Source organism: Euprymna scolopes, chromosome 41 (assembly GCF_053919585.1).
Source record: "Euprymna scolopes isolate OS-2025 chromosome 41, ASM5391958v1, whole genome shotgun sequence".
Lineage (NCBI taxonomy): Eukaryota > Metazoa > Mollusca > Cephalopoda > Sepiida > Sepiolidae > Euprymna > Euprymna scolopes.
This window is the reverse complement of record NC_136522.1, coordinates 33,472,850-33,497,185: the sequence shown is the minus strand read 5'-3', so window position 1 is coordinate 33,497,185 and position 24,336 is coordinate 33,472,850. Positions and strand designations below refer to the sequence as shown.

Sequence of the window (24,336 nt, the reverse complement as noted above, 5' to 3'; positions counted from 1 at the left end):
AATGTTATTCTCACGGCATTTGTAACCTCAAACCTTCAGGTATATTGTCAAACTCTGAAAATCTGTATGGAATTTCAAGCGGAACTCTTTATTTAATTCATGTAGGTAACATGTCCTTGTTCCATCAGCCATTGCCAAATAGAAGTTTTAAATAATTCAAAATTGTATTAGTATCACCTTTAACCTCGGAAAACTGTCGCTTAAACTGAATTGAACTTACTTTATAAATAACTTGCAGATCCGTATTTGATATATTTCAATGTAAGAATACAGAGCATCATTTTCCAGGAAAAGTTTAATAAGAAAATTTGTTTTTATTTAACATGCAAATTGATTTGTTCATTAAGGAATGGTTTCAAAGTTTTATCAAATCAGAGCACGCTATTTCTCCCAGTTTCATATTTCCTTTTCTTAGTTATACTCTCTTAGCAAATGAATAAGAAAACAACAGTTTAATGTATACTTTTTTTTTTTTTTTTATGAAAAAGTAAATGAAGGTAGAAATTAAAATAATTTGAAACTTACAATAATTCAAAAGGTAATTATAATTATGTTAACTTATGGGTATAATTTGCTTCATAACATTTTGCAGGCAGAAAAAGATATCCCTATACCGAAATAGGGAATGAAGATCCCCCTACTTCAAGAAACTTAAATATTGATCAGGATAAATTATTAAAATTGTTAAAACCAATTGAAAAAAAAATTTTATGTAACTTGTACTAAAAAAAAAAAAAAAAGCTTATATAATTTCAATAGTAACAAAAAAATATCAAATTAAAAATTATGGTAACTTTGGGAAAATTTCATTTATATGCCAAATAATGATCCATATTTTTAAAAAGTATTTAATTTTAAATTGGTTTTATAGATTTTGATATTTAATCCTGATTCATATTTCATTTTTGATTAGTGGTAAATAAAAGAAGTTTCTTCCCCTTATAATTAAATATACTTTTCCTGTCACACAATGCACTATTACGCATTTTATACCAATTTGCTAGTTGTCAGTCATTTCAAGTTCATTTAGACATTTCCAACATGGTTGCCACTAGATGCATGAGATAAGTTTCAAATATTGTGCAATTTAAATCTGTTCGATTGGTATATAATATTGCTTTCAATTTTTCTTTGTCGTATTCAGTTTTAGGCCTGAAATATTTATCCAGATATTAAACTCTACAGTTCATTAAAATGTATTCTTTTAGAGCTTGTTTTGAATGTTATTTTATTTCTTATAGCTGATGACTGGGCTGAAGATGCTGAAGAGGAGGAAGAGAAAGAGGAGGAGGAAGATGAAGAAGAGAAGACCGACAACGGTGCTGAAGCGATGGAGGTGGAAAGTGCCCCCGTGAAACTAAAGCGGAAAAAGAAAGATTGGACGGAACCTAGTATTAAAAGGGAACATGTAAATGTTATATTCATTGGTCATGTAGGTAAGTATATAATGTCTACTACTAAAACTGTTGGCTTTGTATGTTGCTGTGCACACGAGATGATGTCACAGCAGGATGACATCATCCATTGAAGCAGATGACATTGGAAAGACCCTTTATGAAGTCATAAATGCTAAACTAAAAAATGACATTATTCATTGAAACATCATAGATGATCCGACTGATAAGGACCATATATGTCATATGCAACTGGTACCGTGTAACCCAGTACTACCTGCCTCATGGTCGGGTCACCGGCGATTAAACTGGTTCCCCCACCAGATTTGTTTGGTGAGGAGGGTGGCTAGTCTCCCAGAAGGATTAAAAACAAGACCTTCCAAAGGGCGAATGAACCCTTTCTCAAGGTCAACGGCCAACTAGCACTGTGTGTTTGTGTGTATGTATGTGTGTGTTGGGTTGGAGAGGGCTCTCGTAAGCCATGGTGAAGGCAACCTTTCTAGGAGAAGCAAATCTCTGATTTAAAAAACCATAAAGCGGGAGACCAGTACCCGCATTAAGCTGGTCTGCAGTTAACTTGTTGCTGGCTATCTTGCTCTTGCTTGTTGCTGGATCTCAACATTTTGAACCGAGAGAGAGACTTAGCTGTCATACAAAGCTAAAACTCTGTAACATCATCTGTGTATAGATACACCCTCAGGCATTTGTCTATTAAAATGGTCCTGTGGCGATGGAAGTCATTCTTGGGCTCATGGACTTTAAGTGTCTGAGGGAGTGGCACTCGTCTGACAAGACATTGCAATCATCATGTATGTATACACACAAGATTGTGAACCTAGTATAATAAAATTCTTATAGTCTTGCCTAGTTAATTTGTATATTGATTGTATTAGCTAGGATCAGAAATGGGAAGTATATGTGATGTATTAAATACAATAATAATCATAATCTGGAGACAGGGGTCAGTCCCTGTGTAATAAATTTTCATTTTCTGTTCATTCACAGCTAAAAATGAATGCTAGTTTGATTATAGTTAACGCCAAAACCATCAAAAGAGAAACGTTTTGAAAAAGAACAAAATTTTAACAAAGTTTGTAAATAGATATAAAATTTCTTCAAATCTATATCTGCCATAAATTACCAACAAGTATACTTTTAAATTAGCTATCACAATTATTGTCATTTAATTTAGTTAACATGTACAGTTATCTTGCCATATTTTTAAAGTCATGCTCAAATAAGTTGATCTGGTATTGATACTTAATTCAGGCTAGCCCCCCACCACCACCATCATTGCTTTCAATCATTAAAGGGAAGTAATTATATACTGAGTTATTTCTCTTGACTTCTGCATAAATAAATATCTGCAAAACGGTTTGACACATTTAAGAAAAATTTATTTCCATATTAATCATTTTTTGTTCTCAGCTATTAACATTGAATACTTAAACCAGGAGTGGCCAATCATTTTATTCGATGTGCCAGTATTTTTTACAATCCTTTCAATATACCATGCAATCATCCACTTTGTTTCTGTCTTTGCAAATGTCTTGTAATATGGACATATTTTAAAGTTATAACACCATATATTTATTTAAAATATATGCGCTATGACTTTGTTGTATAACAAACATATAAACAATTATTGTCCAATTTATTAAACAAAAGATGTACCATTTGTAAAGGAAATAATTTCACACAATATTTTGATGTTAATCTATGTGTTAAGTATTTGGTGTAATACTAAAACTTTTGCATGCTTAGTTATTTGTGTATAAATGTTTTAGATGGTTGGAGAAGTGGCAAATCGTATAAAATGTTTTCACAATTAATGCACCAATGCATAGTTTGCCTCTTATTGCAAAATGTGGTAAAAAATTAACAAAGTGATTGACGAACAGAATGGTCTAACTGGCAGTAATATTTTTTTTTTTAACTCAAATTCTGATGATCTATGATTAGATCACCTTATTTGGGCATATTTCTATTCAGCATAAAATAATAAAATAAAATTATCATCTGATTAATTGTTGGAAGTGGAATTTGATGATTTTACTGATTAAATTTTTTTTACTCTAATTCTGGGTTGCTTTGGATTTTTTTTTTTTTTTTTTTTTTTTTAATCGGTAAAACCATTAAATTCGGTTTTCACTGAGCACTTCAATCTAAATTTTGGCTGAGATGTGAATTGTTTTCCTGCTCTTAGCATACTGTGCCTCTACTTTTAATTGATGACCTCAACGCTAAACACCTGCAACAAATTATGCCACCGACAATAGAAATTCTAATGCTATATGTACTTTATTTACATATTTTTACTATGCTATCAATAACCCAACTCCTCAGTGTGACTTAACATAGCAAGTTGATTCATACCAGAAGGCGAAACATGTATGAGAGAGATGGATGATATGAGTTTTTAACGTTGACAAGTTGGGGGTTTTGATTTATGCGATTGTAGAACTACTTGCGGAAATGTGTGTATTGAAGTGTTTGCGAATATATCCATTTGTTCAGATCTTTAGGAGTACATGGATATATGTGGGTGAGTGCTGAAAATTTTTCTGTCCACGCAATTTGAAAAATTCTAAACTTGGGTTGAAAAAAATTTTTTTTTTTTTCTAGATGCTGGAAAGTCAACAATTGGGGGTCACATTATGTAAGTGTTGCCTTTTTTATTATTTTCTTATTTATTGAAGTTTCACAATAACTTCCATTGCCATCCAATATGCCTGTGCATATCTATCTTTAGAGAGAGTGGAACGATAAATTTGTCGCCCTAAAGAAAACAACACTACAGCTTTATTCTTTATTTTAAAACTTTGGGACTCTTGCATGATTTGACCCGAATTCTCGTGAATTCCCGTCAAGCATGAATCGGGCAAGACCAGCAATTATCGGCGTCAGCCGAGCGTTGTAACAGACACAGACTAATGGGAAAAAAAAAAACGGAAAAAATACAAAGAATTAAAAATAACAAAATTCTACCTTGAAAAATGAAAATATGTTGCAGTGCAACAGTGTTGCACCGCATTTTTGAGGGACAGCCTTCTCCTGACAATGAAATTATATGCATCAATGTTTTCATTTCTTTTTCTAACATGTATAAATTTTTCTTGCCTGTCATTTTTCTGTTTGGTGAGTTTGAAAATTTATTTGTTTGTCAGCTTTTTTATTTAATTTTTTTTGTTTTAGTCACTTTCTTCCAATTCGAATGTCGTCTGCTTCCATTTAGATAGCGTGTTTTCATTGGTTAATCAAACTCCCAAAAATTCAATTTAAAAAAAAAGTAAATAAATAACTAATCAGAAAATAAAAAGTCACCCTCGCCTCCTTAATATCACCTTAAAAATTACTAAAAACATAACAAAAATAAATAAAATTAAAAGTGGAGTTAGCGTTTCAACATTTGAACAACATTTGGCTGACACCGATGATTGCCGGTCTCGCCCGATCCATGCTTGACAGGAATTCACAAGAATTTGCGTCAAATTATGCAAGAGTACTAAAACTTTTATTGAAAAAAAATCGCGTCAAATTATGCAAGAGTACCAATTAATTTTATGACTTATAATTAATAACAGTATACTCCGCGTCGCCTGATGATTGCAAGAGTACTAAAACTTTTATTGAAAAAAAATCAATTCAGGTAACTTGATATTATGTAGTGGAGCTGACATTTATTCAAAGTAGCCGCCGCCTTCAGCTTCAATCATTGCTTCAATATGGGTCCGGAACTGGGAACATGCTTTTTACATAAGCGCCGGCAGGAACTTGGTGAATGACGGCGATCAAGTTGGGTTTGGTTTTGACATTTAAGCCGGCTTTGAAGATGTGAGGTGGCATCATGTGGTCCTCACTTGAAACCACATCAACGACCATAACCAGACACTTTTTCATCACCCTGGGCACGGCCCTGTTATTTGTGGCAATGCAGCGATGCATTTTGAAGGTGCTGACAATGGTCCTGTTGTCATAACTTGGTTCGGTAGAGAGCATGAGTTGTACAGCAACACATCTCCAATCTCACTTATTGAACATTGTGTCACTTTCAGACATGATAGAAGGTTCCTATTGCTCTTGGGATTTGTACACAACTGGCCAACTAAGTAGGTGGTCTGCAACAAAAAAAGATAACTAGTTTTCATCAAATCGAAATAAATCATGTCATCTTTTCTAGGGCAACAATTGTTTTATTCTCTATAGGGTGTGTAACATACTGGAATGTAATTATGACACTTAAAACAGCTTTTTTTTTTTCTTTCTTTTTTTAAGAAATGTTTTATTAGCTAAAATATATTTGGAAATTTTATTCATTAAAATCTCCAACTGCTTTTATGAAAGTATGAATTTCTGAATGTTGATATCAAGTGATCCTTGTTCATATTACTATTAATATGGAGAATTTTTGCAATTATTTACTAGTATGAAAGTGTTTAGTGCTTCTCCCTTTTTATTTTTTAACTACATTCTGTTCATGGTAATCCAAAGTATTTTTTTTTTTTTTTTTTTTTTTTTTTTTTCTCCACGTTAAAAAACGACCCTGGTGTCTAACTCTGTCCCGTGGGGAGGCATAGTAAATAGGTACATTCTGTTCATGTTAATCCAAAATATTGTGAGCTGGGGAGGCAAATGTTGAGGATGTTATCATGAAAATGATGCTGGATATTTTAATTTGTTTAGAAGTTTGCTTTGATTACGTAATTTTCCTTTACTTATACTCTTTTATCTGATGTCTGTTAACATTTTAGATTGTTCCGACACATGGTTCTTCAAATAATCAAAACCTCATAAGTATCAAATATGCAAGTTCATGACCATTTTTTTTTATCTACGTCTAAACTGTTGGCTCCTGTAAAAATGAACAGCGTCATTACAAATCGATGGGGAAAGTGCCAATGTTATTGTGTTTCAGATTATTTTTTCTGACATACAATTGACCTGTTTATATATATTTTTACTGTTGTATCAACATATTTTCTCTACACTAATAGAAAAATGTTATTTCCTATACCAATATAAATAGTAAACATTTGTAAAATATAGTCCTCCAAGGACAATTCATCCATGTGACAAAATTGAAAACCTGGTTTTCGGAAAAGTTTTTACATAGAGATTTTTTTTTTAATAGTCAGAAGTAGTAGACTTTGATGACGTTTCAGTTTGATTTTAAAAATCTGACTTTTTTTTTTTTATATATATATATATATACAGGTATTTGACAGGAATGGTTGATAAAAGAACCTTAGAGAAATATGAAAAAGAGGCAAAAGAAAAAAATAGAGAAACTTGGTAAGTAAAAAAAAAATGTAATATTGTTTACATATTAGTCTATTATTGCAGCAGATTATTTGGTCACGTAGACATTTTAAATGTTATTGTTCCAATGTCATATAGTTGTAAAAGTTATTCAATAATGACAGCACACAATCATTTGGTGTTAATGCTTTCAAAGGTTTCATTTTTAGTTTTCAGGATAAAGTATTATGCATGATACCCCATTTCTCATGAGGATAGGAGCAGCTCCTCGAATATGTGATGTTCTGCCATGATCTATAAAAAAAAGAAATATCTTATTTGTTATGTTCTCAACTTTGTGAGGCAATATTCTTACAAAGTCCTAACTCTAATTTCAAATAGAATTTTCCATTTAACTTCATATATATAAAATTTCCATTTAACTTAATATAGCAAATTTTTTTTTATATAATCAGCCATAAAGATGTGTGATACTGAGAAAGTATTCCGATTTAATGCTATATGGCAAAAAGATAAGTTTTGCTTTCTTAAATATCAGCTGTTTTTATGAATGAACAAACCATCAGCATCTTATGTAGATGCGAAAAACTTACAGATTTCCAACTGAATGTTAAAAGGTTTTAGCGCCAGAACTGTAGAGGGGGTGGGGGTCTATATGAAGAAGATAGGTTCGTAAAGATATTAATAGATTGACAATTAAAAACAGCAACTTTCCCCTCTTTCTCAGAAACATTGCTCATGAAATGTGAGGACTTGATATTTTCCGGGCCAGTTGGTAGTATGTGATTTTCAATCTTCTCATAGTATTCATCTCTATTTATCTCCTTAACCTTTAATCTTAAGTTTTTTTACATTGATAAGGGGTGGTTCATTTTACTAAAAAAAAAAAAAATGAAATAAATTCTAAATAAAACCTCATGTTAAACACTAAGTTCTTTTATACAAATTATATTTCAATGAGTTACAATCGCATAATAATATGCATTCTTTTCTACTTACCCTGTAGATTGAGGCAGAAAAAGAAATGCTTTATTATATAACTTATTCAACAAAAAAATTTTCTCTACAATTTTAATTAAGTTTTCAAACTTTTGTTCTTTTGAGTTGGGTGTTTGATATATTTGATAATATACATTAAAAAAAAAAGATGTAATATATTTATAATTGTCCTAAATATCAAAATTATGCACAAGAAATAATTCCAATTTTTACTATCATCTATTGGAAGTAGTCTCCTTTTGTTGTTGTGAGTACAGAAAAAAACTAATAACCATACATTGTTCATTATAATAAAGACGTTTTTAACAAGTCATACCTACCCAATGCTGTCCAGAATGTAGTGAAGTACTTATATATATATATATATATATATATTATACAAAATTTTAGTACAGGAGACAAATCTTTCAATATTCTTCTGTTAAAATCGAGTTATCTCTTTTTCAATTTGACTTTTTTCATGCTTAATAATATAAATTGTAGTAAAGTATGTTATCTTGCCAATCACATAGTACAACAATAACAAATATTGACTAATGTAAATCAATCTGGTTTGTCAACTCAAATGCTATTTGAGTTTGACTTGGAAGATATTACAATATAACTTTATAGATATACAATGGCAACAATTTTTTTATGTGAATTTGTTCCAAATATAATTACTTCTATCATGTAAATGTTTGTTGCCAAAAGTTTCTGACCTAATGAATCAAATGTCCCATTTCTTTTATTTTGTCTATCCTTGACGATTTATTTTCTTGTATAAAATTAATAATTTTACGTCAGCTATATGTAAATGTTTTCCAGTTCAATTTCCATAATTTAAGTGATTGTATATTTCTCTATCCTATTGTATTTCAAAGAATTTTTTCCACTTTTTTTTTTTTTTTTCATTACATGGTTTTGAGTTTTTGTCCTCAGCTTTAGATTTCCCTTCCCTTATTACACAACTGCTTGATTCATGTCAGACAAAACTACTTTATGAAACATTTAACATCCAGAAAACAATTGGCAATGGATATGAATTTTTTGGAAAATCTTTCTAAATACTTGATTGTCATTGAATATTTTGTGTTAGTTTTTTGCATCATAAAAAGTACTCTGGCATGACTCGAACCTTGAGATGTATATACTTTTATTGAGATTTTGTTCTCTCTCTTAGGTATCTTTCATGGGCATTGGATACCAACTTGGAAGAGCGAGAGAAGGGCAAAACTGTTGAAGTTGGCCGGGCTTACTTTGAGACAGAGAAAAAACATTTTACTATTCTTGATGCTCCAGGCCATAAAAGTTTTGTGCCAAATATGATTGGCGGTGCCTCACAGGCAGATATGGCAATTCTTGTAAGTAAAATTAGCATTATATATTTATTTAATGAAATTCTTTTTTTATATTTTCTTTGGTAGAGATTCAATCTTTTTCTTTTCCATTTTGTTTTTTTCTTCAGATTTCTGTTTTATTTCTCCCTTTTTTAAAGTATTAGAAAAATTTATATTTACATTATTTTGTAGGTGATTTCTGCTCGGAAAGGAGAATTTGAGACGGGATTTGAACGAGGTGGTCAAACAAGAGAACACGCTATGTTAGCCAAAACTGCTGGAGTGAAGCATTTGGTTGTTCTGATCAATAAAATGGATGACCCAACAGTAGAATGGTCGGAAGTACGGTATGCACTAAACTATTTTTTCAATATTTCATTAAACAAATTTGGGGTGATGGGTATCTTGTTTCTTGAGACACCAAATATGATCCAATTGCGTGATGAACCTGTGTATTTCCACCAGTTGCTTTGTCAATTGCTCTGTACTATGTTAAAAAGATCTGCAGAACTTTGGAATTAATGCAATTTGATCAAGGATTTGGGTAATTCGTCACTCAGGAAATTTTGCTTGATCTGATTAAGGTGTGTGTGGTGTTAAATTAAAAAAAAAAAGGGGGGTAAAAGTTGGTAGGATCGAACCTGAAGCCCTGAGATAAAGTTTGAAAATAAAATCGGCCCGCCAGAATGAGTTAGTGGAAGATGTTTGAATTTATTTAAGTAAGAACCAAATTGACAGGTGCGCGCCCGGAAGTCGTCGAGCGTTACGACGACGTCAATGACCACGTTTGTTTGTTATAAGCGAAGTAAAAAAAGAAAACGTTAAAACTTAAGCAGGGAAAAAAAACACTAACATATGGCAAACGAACAATGAAAAAAAAACGAACATGTGAAAAATGGTTTAAATAAGCCTGTTTCGATATTGAAATTTAAAAAATCGGTGGGTACCCAGGTATTTTTGGGTGTGTGGTCGGGGGTGGATAAGCGAAGAAAAAAAAAAAAAACAGAAAAACGAACATTACGTGAAAAATGGCTTAAATAACACTGGTTCAATATTTAAATTTAAAAAATAAATTAAAAAAAAAAAAGACATCTTACACCACGATTTGAACCCTAAACGTTTAGATAATGAACCAACGCGCTAATCAACTGACCTAACGCGACGTACATTAAATTTGTTCAGTTTTTCAACTATTTAAAGTAAATCAGGTCATGACGTCATCTGGCGCATGCGTAGAACCGGCCGTCATCACGAGATATTCTAGTCAACTTTCTGCCATTTGTACATGGTTGCCTTTTCAAAGCAGATCAGATTAATGTTCCTGTGTTAAACTTTACATAGTGGTTTATTTGGAACTTCTGGTAAGACTTGTGAAAAATAAAGCATTCAGCAGTATCTTGCCTCGACTGTTTTCAACAGTTTTGTGTCTTAATAGTGCTAGACAATTTTTTGTTTTTCTTATGATTACGCCATCTCCATGGATGATTTTGAAACCTATTTTCTAACAACCCTGAAATGTACATATGCTTAATATTGGCAAATTTATTAATCTCTAAATAAGTACTTTGAAATGCAGCACAGAAGGCTATCTCTTACATGTATTTCCCCTCTGCTTGAATCCATTAACCCACTAAATAGAACTACAAATTAAAAAAAAAAAAAAAAGGATATATTTAAATTGTTGTATTAATTAATGTATTAATAAATATCTTTTACTTTCAGATACAATGAATGTCGGGATAAGCTCCTTCCTTACTTGCGAAAATGTGGCTTTAATCCAAAAACAGATATTTATTTCATGCCAGTCTCTGGACTGAATGGCTCATTCCTTAAAGAAGTAGTTTCCGAAGAACAGTGTCCGTGGTTCAGAGGGCCAGCTCTAATTCAATATTTGGACGATATGCCGTCCTTGAATAGAGCATCTGATGGGCCAGTTAGAGTGCCTGTAGTTGATAGGTATAAGGTAAGTTATCTTTTTTTAAACTTGTATAATATTGTTGGCGTTATGATCTTGTAAGACCCTGGCATTTTGACTTTTCTTGGTGATTAAAATCTCTGGAATTTACTTTCTTCCTACAAAACCAACATTTGATTCTTTTATTTTTCCTTCCCCTCTCTCTTTTGCTTTTAAAATGTTGGTCAATGTTGTTAGCAATGAAAAAAAAATGGATTTTAATTTGATTTCTTTAAAAAAAAAAATTCATCTACCTTCATCTAAGATTTTTAAAAATGAATACCACTTTAAACAACCTAGATAACTGCAGCAAACTAGTAGAAATATAGGTTAATATCACAAGAGATATAGCCAGTCTTTTTCTCTTTTTTTTTTTCTTTAAGTAATCTATTACTTATTACTAATGCATAACTTAATTTGTGATCCTTCAAAGAAATTACAGCAATTTGTCAAAATTTCAACCATTGACTAAAAGGTAATTTTAACTATCTAAAGATAGTTAAAATTCATGTATTAAAACATTACAATTTTATGAGCTATTTACATGCAGTCATTTTATGAACAGGATTAAAACCGAATGTATATCTTAACAATTATAGTTAATAAGCAAATAATATTGTAATAATGAAATTTAACTTTCAAAACCTGTTTTTATTTACTTTTTTAATTTAAAAAAAAAAATGTTTTAGTGGGAGGTGAGGGTGCATGGTTTTTAAAAAAATTTGAAAACAAGAAATGAAAAGAATCTAAGTAATGTAAAATATGAGAAAAAGTAATTTAGTTTTGCAATTAGAATTAAGATCCAATAAGAAAATTAAAAAAAAATAGGTATTTTTATGAGCTGTCGGTTGAAATATTAATATATTATCAAAATAATTCAATTAATAGTTTGGTGTTAAAGTCTGCTTTGTTAATACTTAAATATTTCATATGAAAAGATTTTTCAGTTTTATTTTTTTTTTAATTTTGTAAATTAGTTTCTGCATGTTTTTTATTCACATACTTCAACATGAGTTGAAATGTTGAATCATTTCGGCTGCAGAGTTCTCTTTTTTAAAATTCTTTAAGTATTAATATTTTTAAAATTCTTTCGATACTATCCTGTTTTAAGGGCTCTCAGCAGTGAAATTAAAATTCCAATAAAATTTAAATTTGTCTAAATACAAATATGATATCTGAATATTATTTCATCCAATGAGACATTCCAACATTCATTTGCTATGTTTTACTAATTGTACCTACCCCCGGTGTTGCAGACATGGGCTTATTTTTGTTTCTAATTTTTTCTTTGCATAGCTTTACTTTAAGGTAGACAACTTTTATTATATTTGTCAATTTAAAATGTGTTATCCCAACTGATTTTTTATTTATAGGCAATTATTTAAAAAATATTTTATATTCAGTCATCTGGACGAGTAAATTTTTTAAAAATAATCATTGTGAAGTATGTTGTATTATTTACAATGCCTCCCCATGGGACACAGTTAAACACTAGGGTCATTTTTTAACGTGGAGAAAAGGAACAAAAATAAAAATTGTCTGTCATGAAGGATTTCTCTTCCACTGAAAGAGAACAAGATAAAGTGTAGCATCTGAAGAACAGATACTGCACTTTGATCTTGGCCTGTTGACTGTTAATGACAAATGAAACTTGGCAAAGTTTGATTTGTCAGCTTTTAAATGTTGCTAATTTCTGACATTGATAATCTGACAAGATAAAATGCATAAATATGTTTAAAAAAAAAAAAGAATGCATAAATATGAAATTACAGAGAATTAACATCCAGAAAGAACTTATGGAATAGCAATACATTTTGTACTCATTTTATTGTTTTGAGTCAAGCTTTGTAACTGCTGATGTCGCTTGACCAATAGTCACCAAACTGGGTAAAAGTATCAGTCATGGTGTAACTTAAAACTGATTTAATTTTTGTACATGTCTACATCAAAGTTACAAAAAAAAAGATGAAAATCTCACTTTTGGAAACAACTTTGGTTTTGTTCAGCATAGACTTGATACTTGGTGTATATTGTAGCCACTGAAGTCACATCTTATAGGGACTTTAACCTTGAAAAGTTTGGTCATGATTGAAATTTTGAAATATTAATTTCAGATTTTTCCAAATTTGAGGATCTTGTAGTTAGCTTGAAGCATTGTGCATAGTGTGTAAGGAGTTGTTTGAAGGCTATGACAATGCAGTTTTGAAGACGATATTCTCATTGCATACAAAACAAGGTAAAAAAAAATAATGGTGATAATTTTCAGTTATAACTTATTTACCAAAATGTGTCATGATGTTTTAAATTTTCAAGATATACCTCGTTTTTTGAAAGAAAAAATAAAAACTATGTACAAATACTTGGTAGAGACATTATGTTCAGAGCCAGAAAAAGTAATATTTGGATTTCTATACTTTGATAATATAAAATTTCAGTTTGATGAGAAAAAGTTTTTTAAATTTATCAAAATGTTTTTGTTTTGCAGGATATGGGAACAATTGTTATAGGTAAAGTTGAATCCGGCAATTTAGCAAAGAATCAGACACTTTGTCTTATGCCAAATAAGGTAAGTCTATGTGCCTCATTGGATTAATTTCATATTTCACTATGGTTTTGGAAAGAAACTTTCTTCATGAAGTTTCACCCAAAAGTTCATCTTTCTTTATGAGTCTCTCCCTTGCATGATTGTGTGCAATTAAGTCTTGCATTTTGAAGGTTCAATTAGTACAATGATGATGTCTGTTGAACTCCATGACCTCACGTTTGATATTTCCGCAAATGTATCTTTGTGTACCCCTAGCACATAACCAAACATCGATCACCATAGTTGCTCCACATCCAAATAAAGCTGAAGATCCTCTCCCTCAATGTGTCCAACATATTTTCCCTTGTTGATGCTTGTCCAGAATTCCCCATGTTAAAAAAATAAAAAATTTGTATGATGTACATACCCATGACAAAAAGAAAATATATTCCAAAAAGCACATAAATTTATCAAGTAGCTTTATTTTTATAAAGAAAATCGGTTTTAAGCTAATTTGAGTTTTTCCCCATGTCTCCATATTAAGAATGGCTTTCTAAAATCTTGCAAGTTTAAATTATTTGGAGTCATTTCCCTTTGTTCCATCTGTTTTCAAGATGGCATCATGATAGTGTCACTGTTTAGCCTGAAAATTTTATTTTCTTAACAATAAAACTACTTGATCAATTTACATAATTTTTTGGAATATATTTTCTTTGTCATGAGTACATACATCATACAGATTTTTTTCTTTTCTTTTTAATATAGGGAAACATCTTGAACAAACGCTCCCTTATTTGACCTATAATGACGTATGCTGTCCAATCTTGTAGACACATGAAGGGGCTTTACCTGTTTGCTTACGAAGAACAGCTGATTCTGCTTACACCTGATCAGCAAAATTTATTACAATATATAGTCTTCCAATTATACAAGCTGTGCTAATGACTGTTTGTCTCAACAGTTGAAAGGTTACTTACTCTATCCAAATTATTGTTCAACAGCCCATCATAAATGTATTTAAAAAAAAAAAAACTTGGGTACTTGTACAGTTTAATCAAGACATTAAAAAATGAAAATATCGAGGGGGGAAAAAAGTTAAAATTGTACGTATACGTTATGGAGTGAAATTCTCCAAAAAAAAAAAAAAAATTTCACTTAATTTCATCAAGTAGTTTTGTTTTACAGCGAAAAAACAATTTGTTATAATACCGAGCAAAAGGTTCGATTTTTTTAGGAAGAAAAGCTAGTATTAAAGATGGGTGAGGGAGTGTCAGCGCTGTAACTGGAGTTATCTCCCCGTGGCGTTTTTAAAATTCAAACAAAAAGATTTTTTAAATCCAAGATGTCTGCCTTCAATGTGCTGTCATAAAAACGTGTTTCCGCCATAAAAAAAAAACAAAAAATTACTCGATCAAATTAAGTGAAATTTTTTTTTTTCGGAGATATTCGGTTCAAAACGGATATGTACAATATAATCTTTTTTTGATATTTTCATTTTTTAATGTATTGATTAAACTGTACAAGTACCAAAACTTAACAACTGTTTTAAAGATGCTTATACAAAAATGTTTTTTCACTTTTGGTATCAATAAGTTTTTATCTTGCATAGTGCCTTGTTGCTGATTAGGCTCTTTGGTTGTTTTAAGGTCTGGCCTTATTAGCTAGATCATTAAAGTTCAGGGATATTGAATCGGGTCCGTACTTAAGTTGGTATTTGAATATTTTGTTTTCTGGATCCTCTAGGGTATCTTCTACCATTGGAGGTCCTGGATATGACCTTAAACTATATCCAGTGGTGAGGCCCCAGCTTGCGGGCTTTGGGGAATGTGGAGCCACCCTTTAATTGCCATTGCTCCCAGGTCCACTCTGACCCGGAGTGGTAGTACCTGTTAGAATAGAATAGAAACCGACTTGAAAACAACAAAAATATTCTATTAAAAAATTTTTCTTCAAAATCGTTGGATTCGGCATTAAATGACCTGAAATGGGTTGATGTGCCGTAAAACAACCAACCAATCTACCATTGGATTTACTTTGATTGCAGCTTAAAATACTGAATGTTTAGTAACATCAAGTATTAAGTGACACCGGGTTTTTTTTTGTTTTTTTTTGGTTTTTTTTACTATCCTCTTGCAGATAATAAGAAAGCCTGAAACCATTATTTTCTTTCTGGCACAAATTCCAGGAAGACTCTGCCTTGTCAACAAATATGAAGGTTCCAATTTTTTTATAACCTGCAAAAAGTTTGTAAAGAAAATGGAAATCTAGAAAAAAATTTAAGATCAGACATCAAATAAAATAAGAAAAATTATAAAATTAGTCGTTGAAAATTGTGGACAGATATCATCTGCACTCTGTAATTACACGGGGTCTATTTCCACAACCATGGAAAGAGTTTGAGAACAGACAGACCAGAACTAAAACTGCATAGATTTTATTTTCTGTTATGTTTTGCTCTTATATTTTAATATTTGTTTGATTTTCCGCTTTGAAAGGTTCCTGTTAAAATTATGCAATTATGGTCGGATGATATTGAAGCAGAAGCTGCCAATGCAGGAGAAAATGTAAAAATTAAGCTAACAGGTATTGAAGAGGAGGTATGTTTTTCAGGGTTTTTTTTTTTTTTACTAATAAGTTGCCATTTCCTGAGGTAAAAAAAAAATACTGAAGTAAAATAGGCTAAACTAGTTACAAAAAAAAAAAATGAAAAATTAAGTCGTTGATGTTATCAGGAAGCTTGAGAAGCTGGTGGTGAAGACTGGCACTTAGATTGAAAAGTCCTATCTATCTCCTATCTCAAACTCATAAACCAAAAAAAAAAAAAAAAAAACTACTATTCTTTTTCTTTTGGAGATTTGCATTCCGTTATGTGACCTAATTTTCTAAGATATATAGTCTCATAATCTTACAATATTAAATATACTTTTACTCTAGTAACGTTATGTTGAGACAATTCATGTAAATTTATAATAGACATTTTTTTAGTACTTCCACCCTCAAAAAACTAATTGTAATTTATATTATTTGAGTTGTAATGTTCACAGGGGAAGACGACTCCAGCTTTTTTTCTTTCCTTTTATTTAGACTTTAATTTGTTTTGTTTTTTTCTTTCAGGATGTTTCTCCAGGTTTTGTGATATGTTCCCCTGATAATGTTTGTCATACAGGGAAAACATTTGATGCTCAAGTAAGTCATTGTTTCTTTTTCATTTTTTTTTCTTTTTTCTTTTTTTTTTTTTCTTTTTTTTTTTTGTAAAGATAAATTTTATTGCAATACTTGTATTGCCAGTGACTATTGTTATTTTAGTTGAAATTATTATTTATTTATGAAAATAGTTTTAATAGCATTTTGATATTTTACTGTTGAGTGAATTGGCAACAAAGAACCTTTAATCACAGATTCTATCATTATCCAGCCTCTGTCACATCACCACAATGTTTTTATATCCCTGTGCTTATTTTACATGCACTTCAATGAAATATGCTCCAATGAACTTGCTGCACTTAAGTCCCCTCTATGTAAATAACCCCGATCAGCAAAATCATATCCCTTTACCCAAATGCCAGAAAGCCGTCTACTCTAATAGCTTCTTTCTTTAAATTCATAGCCTTTGTAATTACCTCCCTACTTCCCGTTTCCCCAACTGTACCAACATACAAAATTTTAAATGTAATGTGAATAAACATCTTGCTGTACAATTCCCACAATTGATTTCCCTGTAAATCTACCCCTAGTTCTCATTAGCTCTTTGTCTTTATTACCTGTGTGCCTTGTTTGGGAAAAATAGAAGTAAAAAAAATTTTAGAAGTGTAAAAGTTTTAAAAAAAAAAAAAAAAATGAATGCATCACTAAAAATTCTGGCCTAGAATATCAATTGTTCACTTGTTGACACCTAAGTTGCAATCAAAGATTTCCATCTTCAATTGACCAATCTTTCATTTGTGCAGTCTGAAAATCTGTTTTTGTTCAATTGTGTATCTATTCTGTTTCTGGTGCTTTCAGATCAGGCTGTCTGAAAATACTGGCTTCTTGACTTAAATACACCAAACTTTGATGTTGTTGTTTTTGTTTTTTTTTCTTCCTTTTTACAAAACTGAATCATGTTCTTCAAAGTCAAAAACAAATTTTCCTCTACAAAGATCTAAACCAAACTTTGTATAAATAATTTGAAGATCTAAGCAACTTGAAGCATAAAAACTTTCCCAAATGACTGGATTAAGAAACACAAAGAAAACATTGATATATCAAACGAAACAATTCTATTTTCTTCCGAGTTTCACTCAACAGAAGACGATCAGTTGTTGATTTGCAATCTTAAAAATTTCATTTTGTGTTACCTTTCATATTCTTGAGCAGCCATTTCAATCAGAAATTGTTTTACTTATCTCCAGCTCTCATAAATGATTCTGCAAGACAGTTTTCTTTTTATCTGTTTAACACTTAATGTGAATGATCTTTTCTCTATTGATTCACATTGCGATAATCCCACATGATGATTTTTGCGACTACCAAAACGTTTTTATCATTCGTTAGCAAGTGTAATTGTGTAACTTTTGCTTTCTCTTATGTCATATCTTCTATGAACCATTTTCACAAAATTTGGTTCATTGCAAATACTTTTGGCTCACATTGACGTATCCAAATCTGTAATAAACAATTATTGAAGAGATTAATTATTATCTAGATAATATATAGAATATAAATGATTTTAACATTAAAACCATATATAATTGTTATTCAAACAATTCATACCTGCAAACATTTTTGATTTGCTTTCTATATCTATCTATCTATATATATAATATATATATATATATATATATTACAGGCACACATATGTGTGAGAGAAGCTCATCAAAGTACTCAATTATGAAGAAAATATCAATAGGAGTATATTTTATTTTTGTGTTAGAGATCAGAAAAACATTGATACCAAATCCCAAACAAAGAAGACCTGTCTTCGGTCGTTCATGTTGAACTCTTTTCAGCCTCTGTTTATATCTGTCTCCCTGGAAAGGAGACATCATTTCCGGCAAGACATAACATATATATAATATGAATATGTAACTTTGAATTGGGTTGCAAGTTACATAAATCTGACCCTGTGATTTCAACATTATTGAATCAAATTTCAAATTGATTAGAAAACGTCACTTTTTCTTTTGCTTTAACATTTTATTTTACCTTTCTTTTTCAGATTGTTATTTTAGAACACAAATCTATCATTTGTGCCGGATACAGTGCTATCCTCCATATTCATGCATGTGCAGAAGAGGTTACTATCAAGGTAAGAGCCTTTTTTTTTCTTTTAACATTTAAGGGAATTCTAAATATTGTATTTCTAACTGCTTTGAAAAATATTCAGAGCTAGATAAATTATTATTTAAAGTAGCAATACACATGGCCAATAAAACGCTTTGGATAATCACAATTTTCAAGGGGCTTCTGCTAAAATAGTCATGTTTTACAAACCAAAGCACTTAAGTCGTTTTGTTTGGAAATAAATATACCTTCAAATGAATTAATAAATAATAATGTACCTTATATTTTTAGAGTTTTACGCAAGTAAAGCGATACAAATCTGAACATCATAAAACTGTGTTCTTTAGTAAAATCTTTTAAAGCAAACCAATTTTCATTCAATTCTAAAGTTGTTTTTGTTTCTCAAGTCTTCAGGATATTCACCCATAGTTTCCCTTAGCTCTATTATTAACCTAAAGTCCGTGGCAACCTCATCACCCTCACATAATTGAACAAAGACCCTCTTAAAACCACACATAATCACCTTTTAGAAAAAAAATGGCCATGGTGTATCTCCCATAGAAAAAAAAAAACTGGTTTAACAGCCCTAAAACGCTGGAATGGCTCCAAATGGGGAATCATTTTACATTAAATTCTAAAATAATTTTTGTTTATCTTTCATTAAAGTTTTTCAAGGTGTTCACACGTAATTGCCTACAAAGGTGGAATCACATGTTTTGGAGAGGGGGGGGGGGGGTAACGGAAAGTATGAATCTACAATAATACCAAAGAAATATTGCAATATATTAATTTTTAAACAGTTCTAAATTTAGATTTCAGTGTTTTTTACATAAAATGGATTACAAGTTCTAACTTCTTTTCATGAATACATGGCAATTTTAAGGAATTAAAGCATATTTATGTGCATTTACTGCAGATTATTTGGAAACGTACTTTCTGGGGACAGAAATACACTGATATGGTAAATTTCATTGCTTAATCTTGTGTTTTAACAAAGATATAGCATTTTTACTGAAAAAGTAGTGTAAAAAATGTGACAAAACGCATATGGTTTTAAAGAGGGAAAAATATCCAAACATGCAAGGTACGGAAATAGTTATAACTTCCTTAATTTTAATTGGATTTTAAAAATTTAAAAAGATTCTTTGCTCATCAAGCTCTTTCTATGTATATTATTATTGAGATATTTTAAGCCATTTAAATTTTTTCATGTGTATTGCTATTTAAAGAAATTGAATCCAATTTTTTTTTTTTTTTTTTTTTTTTTTTAAGAACATCTACCAACGTTCAACAAGAATAAAATTGACGGTACTTGTACAGTTTAATCAAGACATTAAAAATGAAAATATCGGGGGGGGGGGGGGTTATATTGTACATATCCATTTTAGACTGAAGTTCTCCCGATAAAAATTCACTTAATTTAATTCAATAGTTTTTTTTTTTTTTGTTTGTTTTTTGTTTTTTACAGCGGAAAAGCACATTTTTATGACAGCATGTTAGCCATGTTTGGATTTTTAGAACACACCACAGGTAGATAACTCAGTCTAAAGCACCAACACCCTGCCTCCCCATCTTAAATAATAGCTTTTCTTAAAAATCTAAACATGGCTAGCTTTTGATCAGTATCATAACATTGTAAAAAGTATTATAACGCTGTAAAAAAAAAAAAAAAAAAAGAAGCTAATTGATCAAATTAAGTGATTTTTTTTTTTTTTTTTTTTTTTTTTTGAGAACTTCGTTCCATAACGGATATGTATAATATAACTTTTTTTTTTTTTAATGTCTTGATTAAACTGTACAAGTACCAAACTGACAAATTAGAATCAAATGTTGATTTTGTAAGATATGCATAAAACCGGTTTAGAAACACTACTTTTTTTTTCTGTGTATATAAACTCTGGTTAACAGTTTTGCATTTGTTTTAATGAATGCTATCATCCTTTGGCTACTTCATCATTTATGGCATCATGAAGTATTGTCTGCATTCAGCCTATTTTTGAACATGTTCTTTGTGATGTCAGCCAATGTGCATGAAGACAAACATGCCGAATCCAAAGTTTAGTAATACTCGGATATACAACCAACATATTGGAGATTAGCCTTCTTCAAGAGGAAGCAATGTCTGCTAGAATATCATGACATCAGAACAAATATATCCTCTCCCCACTTTAAAGAATTGGGTGCTGAAATGTAGCACATTAATCTGAAATAGTATGATAAACTGATTGAGTCTTGAAGGATAATAAAAGTATAATTTCTGCTTTAGACAGGCAGATATTAAATCTCCATTAGTAATACTTATAAAACAGTTATCTATGGGCATGTTTATTTGTTTACCTCCAAAAAAATATGGGTGATCACTTAGATTTGATGGCGACTACCACCTCAATCTCCTCAATTTATACTGAATTCCATTATCGTTAAAATTAACAAAAATTGGCATTTCATTAGTGATATAGATATATACGTACTAGCAGGAAACCAAAATCATAATTTTGAAATTCAATTATCAAGACTAAAAGCAGCTTGAGAAGTGTTAATGATATGGATTGTCATATAAATTATGAAGAATATAATGAAAGGATTAAAAATGATGAATGAAATGAACAAAACTTCATAAGTATTTTTGTTGACATTAGATTTGTAGACAACCATGTAATAGCTTGCAAGGAAGCTAACATCTTCCATATTAAAAAGAAGCAACACTAAAACGGAAAGAAACTTTGTCAATGTAAATTTCATTTGATGTTTAATATATGGAGTAAGAAAGGAATTTCTTTTCAGCAATGATAGTAAGATGAGTTCTTGCTGTAGATGTCTTACAAAAAGGAACAAGAAATTGAAGCTCAGTCAAACACCTTCCATGAAAATAACAATAGAGTATAGAAAGATGAGCAGCTTAAACTGGTTTTCAAACATTGTTTCTCTCAGAAAGCCAATCTCAGTGAGACTCTTCCATTAAATGGGGCACTTTTTCAAACGAAGATAATATCTTTTAAGTGATCTGGGTCTGGCTAGTTTTTTCAGTTCCCTGTAGCCCCTCCGCTTCCATCAGCCAAGCATCCAACAACTGCACTGGATAAGTTTTTCAATTCTTAGATCTGCAATGAAAGTTCTTACAAGACTTCCTCAAGGGAGCATCATACATTTTAATTAAAGCAAAACCAGTATTTTTACTTTGGTTTCTGAATTTATTTTTTTCTTTCTTTCTTTTTAGCATTTACTGTGCTTAATCGATAAGAAGACCGGAGAAAAGACTCAAGTGAAACCTCGATTTATCAAACAAGACCAGGTCGGTTACGCACGGATACAAGTGAATGGTGGCATGATCTGTTTGGAGTCTTTTAAGGATTTCCCCCAAATGGGGCGGTTCACTCTTCGGGATGAAGGTATATCAAGTTACTCACCAAAGTTATTCCATTTTGCATAAAGAATTCTGTTCCCTCAAATTCAATAATCCAAATTCAGTTGGAAACTTTGGTCAACATATAGTGTGTGTGTGAGAAAGAAATAGAAATATATATGTGCTAATCGTTTTGTCTGGCTGTTTGATTAATTGAATATAGGTTTGACATTTTAGTAGGGTGAGGGAAGAGTAACACTATCTTTAATTTTGTTTTTTATTTTTTTCATTCTAACTTTTTATTTTATATTTTATTTAGCACATTAGTCTTCCATTTAATAATTTTCAGCTAGTCTTGAATCCCTGAGGAAATGATTAACATAGATTAATCTGTGTTGGATTTTTCTGATGTTTATGTAATTTCATGTATATATATGTATATATTGAGCACTTTCGAAATATATAGTCTTTTTTTTTTTCATTTGAACTCATTTAATTTATATACAAGGGCATAGCTAGGAAGGAAAGTAGGGTCCAAACTTTCATAGCAAAAAATTTACAAAATGTTTTTTTTTTTGTTTTTGTTTTTTTTTTTTTTTTTTTTTTTTTTTTTTTTGTTTTTGTTTTCATTTTGTTTTAGTAGTTTTTGTTTCATTCACTTTTTATTTTAATTAGGGCAACCTAAAAATTGCAATTTAATGTGAAATTTAAATATTTTGATTTATGAAATTTTTTTATATAATTTCTTTGTCAGATTACTTGATTAATAAATACAGTTTTTGGGTTGCTCTAATTATAACTTCATGTTTCATTGTTTTTTGTTAAACCTTGGTAATTTTTGCCACATTCTGATTGTAATTGAATACTTATCGATGTACAGAACAGAATGAAAAATAAATGAAATCATACGAAAAGGTTTGTTTCGTTTAAATACAAAAAATGAAAATAATTTAGTAAATGTTTAAAATGAAACAAATCCAACCCTGCAAAATTCCCCTATAAGTAGGTAAATTCACCCCTCATTATTAAGATCCCTAAATGTCAGAAAGCTTTCTACTCTAATAGTTTCTTCCCTTGAACAGCTAGATTTTGGAATTCCCTTCCTGCTACCTGCTTCACTGACTATTGATATGCAGAAGTTTAAATGTAACGTAAACCAACGTCTTGTTAATCTTTCCTAGACATGGTCTCAAATAGTAGCCCCTTGCATCCAAGTGGTGTTATGCCTTGTTAGGGATGAACATGAGTATATAAAAAAAAAAAAAACTATTGTGAAATAGCAGGCAAAATCGATTCACAAGCAGTAAATAATTCCTCCATTAACAGGCAAATTATTTACAAGGCAAATGCCTGGTTGCCCTACTGGCGCTTTAAATAGGAGGGGGGGTGATTGACTTCTGATAGGTGAGGGGGGGGGTCTGATAGCATGGCTGGCTATACCATTGTTTATACACATACAAACTGCACGCCTGTGGAATTGTCTTCCGTTTTCCTGCTTTCCAGCTGACTACAATATAGGTGTCTTCAAGTCCAACGTAAACAAGTTCTTGATGAGCCATTCCACTTGTTAACAAATTTACCAAATTTCCATTACTAACAATTACTTTATTGTTCAACTGACTACTGTACACTCTTAACCCTTATCCTCGAGTGGTCTCTGGGTCTTGGTAAGTGGTTAAGGCTATGTAAAAAAAAAAACCGCACACAAAAAGAATATTTTTATATTTTTTTTCTTGTGTAATTATTATGTTTTATTTTTCAGGAAAAACCATTGCTATAGGGAAGGTGTTGAAAGTGATTCAAGATTAAATAGAAGCAGCTCCAAAACTCTGTCTCTCATGAAATAAGGATCTGGAAAAACCTGAAATATACCAACATTCAATTCATTTCGGATTCCACTTTCCAATTTTTTCATTTATCTACTCCGCACAATTTTTTTTTCTTATTTTCTCCACCCTCTTTCTATTTTTCTCCCTTTTCTTTTTTTTTTATACCCCACTTTTTTTTTTTTTTCTTCTATCCAACCTTTTCTTTTCTCTTTTTCTTACTCTGAGAATCTGGAAATCTGTAGAACAATCTGTTAACAATTTTGGAGGACAGCAGTAGCTTGGAACTTCTTTGCTCCCCGACGCTGACTCAGTTAGCATGGGTTCAACCATCCTTCTTGAAACGAAGCAACAATAACAAATATTAAAAAAGAAACAACTGCAACAAATATGAAAAAAATAAAGACAGCAGTTTTTGCCTACTGTCTAATTAATAAAGAAATTTTAAAAATACAA

The 24,336-nt window shown here is 30.8% G+C and overlaps 1 protein-coding gene across 2 annotated transcripts in view; it reads left to right on the top strand.

Annotated features, from left to right (window-relative positions):
• Positions 1-24,336, top strand: part of LOC145266463 (eukaryotic peptide chain release factor GTP-binding subunit ERF3A-like) — a 45,807-nt gene extending 21,471 nt beyond the window's left edge. For both annotated transcript variants that reach the window (XM_080122144.1, XM_080122145.1), the window contains 12 exons: positions 1,242-1,436; positions 4,020-4,053; positions 6,609-6,686; positions 8,815-8,995; positions 9,164-9,318; positions 10,694-10,934; positions 13,411-13,491; positions 15,945-16,046; positions 16,564-16,635; positions 18,647-18,736; positions 21,929-22,100; positions 23,817-24,336. In XM_080122144.1, the coding sequence (XP_079978270.1) occupies positions 1,242-1,436; positions 4,020-4,053; positions 6,609-6,686; positions 8,815-8,995; positions 9,164-9,318; positions 10,694-10,934; positions 13,411-13,491; positions 15,945-16,046; positions 16,564-16,635; positions 18,647-18,736; positions 21,929-22,100; positions 23,817-23,863 (1,448 nt within the window). In that variant the 3' untranslated portion in view covers positions 23,864-24,336. The remainder of the gene's footprint in view (positions 1-1,241; positions 1,437-4,019; positions 4,054-6,608; positions 6,687-8,814; positions 8,996-9,163; positions 9,319-10,693; positions 10,935-13,410; positions 13,492-15,944; positions 16,047-16,563; positions 16,636-18,646; positions 18,737-21,928; positions 22,101-23,816) is intronic.